The sequence below is a fragment of the Solanum pennellii genome, chromosome 8 (genome assembly GCF_001406875.1).
Source record: "Solanum pennellii chromosome 8, SPENNV200".
Lineage (NCBI taxonomy): Eukaryota > Viridiplantae > Streptophyta > Magnoliopsida > Solanales > Solanaceae > Solanum > Solanum pennellii.
Genome location: NC_028644.1, coordinates 3,901,871 through 3,906,922, shown reverse-complemented (window position 1 = coordinate 3,906,922; position 5,052 = coordinate 3,901,871). Strand labels below are relative to the sequence as shown.

At 35.4% G+C, this 5,052-nt stretch overlaps 1 protein-coding gene across 2 annotated transcripts; it reads left to right on the top strand.

Annotated features, from left to right (window-relative positions):
- The first annotated feature begins 701 nt into the window (after positions 1 to 701).
- Positions 702 to 4,641, top strand: LOC107027174 (pentatricopeptide repeat-containing protein At5g43790). 2 transcript variants are annotated; one of them, XM_015228354.2, is made up of 2 exons: positions 702 to 877; positions 2,589 to 4,641. In XM_015228354.2, exon 2 carries the CDS (start codon positions 2,732 to 2,734, stop codon positions 4,538 to 4,540), a length of 1,809 nt encoding a protein of 602 aa, XP_015083840.1. In that variant the 5' UTR covers positions 702 to 877; positions 2,589 to 2,731; the 3' UTR covers positions 4,541 to 4,641. The 2 variants fall into 2 exon arrangements, with proteins under 2 accessions (XP_015083840.1, XP_015083841.1); XM_015228355.2 differs by lacking the exon at positions 702 to 877 and adding an exon at positions 888 to 1,168.
- The last annotated feature ends 411 nt before the right edge of the window (positions 4,642 to 5,052 follow it).

Below are 5,052 nucleotides of genomic sequence, written 5' to 3'. Positions count from 1 at the left end.
GGCCCGACCCATTACTGAAACCCTAGGTTAACCATTTGGCTTTCCTATAAATATGATCCTTGTATTTGTAATTCTACAGTAGCACAAGTGAAATAAAATCCTCCTGTTACAGTCGTGGAGTAGGGAAACCGAACCACGTTAAATTCTTGTGTGTCCCGTTTGTGTTCTGTTTCTCTTTTCTCTAGATTATTTGTGTGTGTTGTGTGTTTAATTCCCAACAGACATGTGGGACACTATCTTACGCTTGGCAAATAGTGACCAACTTACAACATTCCAATTACCACTATATATAGTGATACATTTCCAAATGTAAAGTAATAAAAGAAAAGTATGGCATGTATCATTATAATATCTCTTTATTTATTCTTATATTAGTTTATTATTATTAATTTGTTATCTACTTATTTTATAACAGATTATAGGTTATTTGGGATTTATATTTGCTCTTGTTTTAAAGATCAGATTGATTACTCATACATAATTTTTCCTTTATTTTATGAGGTTTTTCTAAGTCATTTAATTAATAGATAATGTATTTGTTAGTTTAAAAAAATAGATAATGTATTTCTTATATTAAAAAAAAGAAAATGCACAAATATCGCTTAACCTATATTCGAAATTTCAGAGACATATTTATATTTGTACTATAATAAGCTCAGAGATTTATATAAGTGTGTCTATGAGATTTCAGACATAAATTGATAACCCTTAAAATAATCTCAAAGAAAATGAAAATTAAGTGTCAATAATGGCATCACTTCTCCTACCTCTAGCTTTATATATAGATTGACGCTATATTTGGCACTCCTTCAGGCTACATCATTTCCAATACACCAAAAATGTGGACATTACCTTCACTCACCAGAGACCAGACCTGGTACAATTCATATTTTCTCTCTCGTGATCCCTCCTTACTTAATTCCCTTTAAATTAAATGTAAAATGCTTGCATTAATGGTGAAAATTTGTTCTGAAGTTGGATGAATGCACTATTGATGGTCCTTTCTTTGGGTTAGGAACTATGATTCTCATAAGAGATCACAAAACCACTCTCTTATTAGTTATGCCCACCACATGTTTGATAATTTGCCACTTGTTGATAGTTTCTTAAGCTTAAGTATATGGTATTAAATACGTTGTAGCCGTACATTGAGCTCACATTTTATAAGGTATGATGCAGTAAATCTATACTATTATGTATGACTTTGTTTTCATTTGTGCCTGGAGTAATGTGCTTTGCATAATGTAGTCAGACCTAATTGAGTTTAATATTGAAACTGAGGGAGATATTTGGAGGTCAATAGGATGTCTTTGTATGCTAAGGTTACCTTGTTTGTTTAAACTCAGAGCTATGCTCTTTAATAATCTGATAATATGGAGAAGAGTAGTGAATCACTTATGCTTAATTATCATTCATCTCTCTGTAGTAGCACTCTTAACTTGTGCTTCACCTCACTTGTATTTGTTCTGTGCAATGGGAACATGAATAATTATAAATAGGGGTATCAACTGGGCGGGTTGAGATAGAAGTTTGGTTGGGTCATGACCTCCCCAAGTTTACTTTGTGCTCAAATGGATTTAAAAATGGCTTGGATCTTGACCCGCTGAATCTCTATAATTCTATGATATTGTTATTTAAGTCTTATAACCTCAATTTGATTTCAGCTCAAGAAAATTTTAAAAAAGAAGTTACAAATGCATAGATAAATCCTAAAAGATATAACTAGATAGTAATTCAATATAGGAAAATATATTACACCAATTTAAATAAAGAGTTTTAAAATGGGTTGAAATTGAACATGAAATTGAGCTCAAGTGAGGATTCTCTTAAAATGGGTTAATGGGTTAATGCTTGAATGGATTGAGATTCGATCCAATTCAAATTATTTTGAGTCTAACCAGTTGGGCTCATTTTTAAAACCCCTAATTGTAAGTTTGAGGGGGGCGGGGGTGGAGTTTGATTTTTGTTTTGATATCATTTTCTTCTTTATCAATTTTTGTAGGTAATATTAGATAATACTAATTGGTATTGCTTTGCATTATGTGATCTCGTCTCAATTGTTCTTGTTGGGAGTTGGAATTGATCCTTTCTGAATAATTCATGTGAGGTATAGTTGAAATTCATTTAGATGCATTTGTTGTCTAGAACTTACCCCGGTTGTTTCTCAAGGTGAAACCCTAGGTACTACATAGTTTAAAAGATGAGAGTTTCAACTAGGTTGTCAAAATGAGCCCCAAATCAAATAACCCGTCCAGCCCACCTAAAATTTTATGATTTAGGCTCAAGATAATATAAAACTGAGCAAGTTTTAACTCAAATAAGTTTGACCCATTTTAAAACGATTGTCAGCTCAGGTTAATCGCCAACTTCAACCTGCTTTCTGCTATCGCTAAATCGCAGGTTTTGGCCAAATGTTTTCAGCATCATTTGCACGTTTTTTAAATTTCTGTTTATCTATTTTATATATAGATGGTTACCAATTTCATGCACCATTCCCGTTTTATTTGGTGTGTAATTTTGTTTACTTATGTGCTAAACATATATATGTAGAAATGTTGAGTCTGATGATGTTATATTTTGATTTTTAGATGAAGGCATGATCAGAATTGGTGTTGAGTTCTGCCGTGTGATTAATCTTGTGTGTCAGTGCACCATCAAGAGGAGAGCTCTCATTTTGCACTAATGACTTGTGAGAGGTTTTGTTCGTCTTGCAAAGCTTTGAGCACATCACATGAATACATTGAGCCCAAAATCTGCCCACCCAATTTTCAAAATCATAGAACAATGCAAAAACATAGCCACCCTCAAGCTAGTGCATGCTCAAATGATCACAACTGGGCTTATTTTCCATACTTACCCTCTAAGTCGCATTCTCATTTCATCCTCCACCATAGATGCCACCATTTCCTATGCTCTAAGCATTTTCAACCATGTAACCAATCCAACAATCTTCCTTTTCAACACCCTTATCTCATCATCACTTTCTAGGAAAAAAGATGATCAAACTCACTTTGCGTTAGCCCTTTACAATCGTATTCTGACGCAAACCACTCTCATACCCAACAGTTACACCTACCCTTCTCTTTTTAAGGCTTGTAGTTCTCAACCATGGATTCAACATGGCCGAGCCTTGCACACCCATGTCTTGAAATTCCTCGAACCACCTTATGATCATTTTGTTCAAGCCTCATTGCTTAATTTCTACTCCAAGTGCGGCGAATTGGGTGTTGCAAGATTCCTCTTTGATCAAATTACTGGACCTGATCTAGCTTCGTGGAACTCCATTCTCACAGCTTATGCACATAATTATTCTGTTTATTATGAATCCGATCTTGATAGTGTGTATGATAGTTCTAGTTTATCATTGGAGGTTTTGCTTCTGTTTAGTCAAATGCAGAAATCTTTGACTTGTCCTAATGAAGTTAGTTTGGTGGCGTTGATTAGTGCCTGTGCTGATTTAGGTGCACTTAGTCAAGGAATATGGGCTCATTCTTATGTGCTTAGGAATGATCTCAAGCTCAATCGGTTTGTTGGGACTGCACTAATCGCTGTGTATGCAAATTGCGGGCGTCTTGATTTTGCTCGTCAGGTATTCGATCAATTGCTTGAAAGAGACACTTATTGTTATAATGCCATGATTAGAGGACTTGCAGTTCATGGCCTTGGTGTGGAAGCCCTTGAACTTTTCAAGAAAATGGATTTAGAAGGTTTAGTTCCTGATGATGTAACAATGCTAGTTATAATGTGTGCTTGCTCTAATGTCGGGTTGGTTGATCAAGGCTGCAAATTTTTTGAGTCAATGAAGGAGGATTACGGCATTGAGCCTAAGCTTGAGCACTATGGGACCTTAGTAGACCTATTTGGTCGAGCAGGCCGAGTAAAGGAGGCTGAAGAAATAGTTCAGACCATTCCTATGAAGCCAAATGCAGTTCTATGGAGGTCCTTACTTGGAGCTGCTAGAGTTCATGGTAACTTAGAGGTAGGCGAATCAGCTTTGAAACAATTGATACAGCTAGAGCCAGAGACCAGTGGGAACTATGTGTTACTATCGAATATGTACGCTAGCTTAAACAGGTGGGATGATGTGAAACATTTAAGGAAGTTGATGAAAGATCAGGGGATTGAAAAAGCTCCTGGTAGTAGCATTGTCGATATTGATGGTGCTATGCACGAGTTCCTTATTGGCGATAAGACTCATCCAGAACTCAAATGGATATACGTGAAGCTAGATGAAATGCACAGAAGGCTACAAGAACATGGTCACAAGTCAGGAACAAGAGAAGTTTTGTTCGACATTGAAGAGGAAGAGAAGGAAAGTGCCCTTACCTACCATAGTGAAAGGTTAGCCATTGCTTATGCTCTTATTGCTTCTGATTCTGGTGCCCCTATTAGAATTATAAAGAACTTAAGGGTTTGCAATGACTGTCACACAGCTACTAAGCTTATTTCAAGGATTTATGAGAGGGAAATTATAGTAAGAGATAGATCTAGGTTTCATCACTTTAAAAATGGAACTTGTTCTTGTTTGGATTATTGGTAAAACTTGTACACATCAAGCCTCCCTTTTTTAATCATATGTTTCATTCTATTCTGATCTTGCTTTTGGTGAAAGATATATCAAATACATGTATATTGCGTCAACTTCCTATTGTATTCGGGGTCGTTTGGTAGGAGGTATTAGAGAAAATAATACGTATTAATTTTGGGATTTTATTTAATATACATACTTTTCTTATACATAGTAAACCATGACAATAACAATACAGGGTGCTATTGCTATTCTAGTTCGGTCTATTTAGTACTATTCTTATTTTAGAACACCCTATTTTCTTAACAGAAAAGGGTCAAAAACACCCTCGAACTATCTGAAATAGCTGCTTGTATTTGGTATAAAAAAAGATACCTTTCTCATCCATTTTTTCGGACCACAAGTACCCTTACAACGTTAGTCTTACCACATAAGCCATTTAGATGTTGACATGACAGTCCAACGTGGCAAAAAAAAGTGTTACTATTGCCCTAGAACTATTGGAAATGGCTCAATTTTACCCT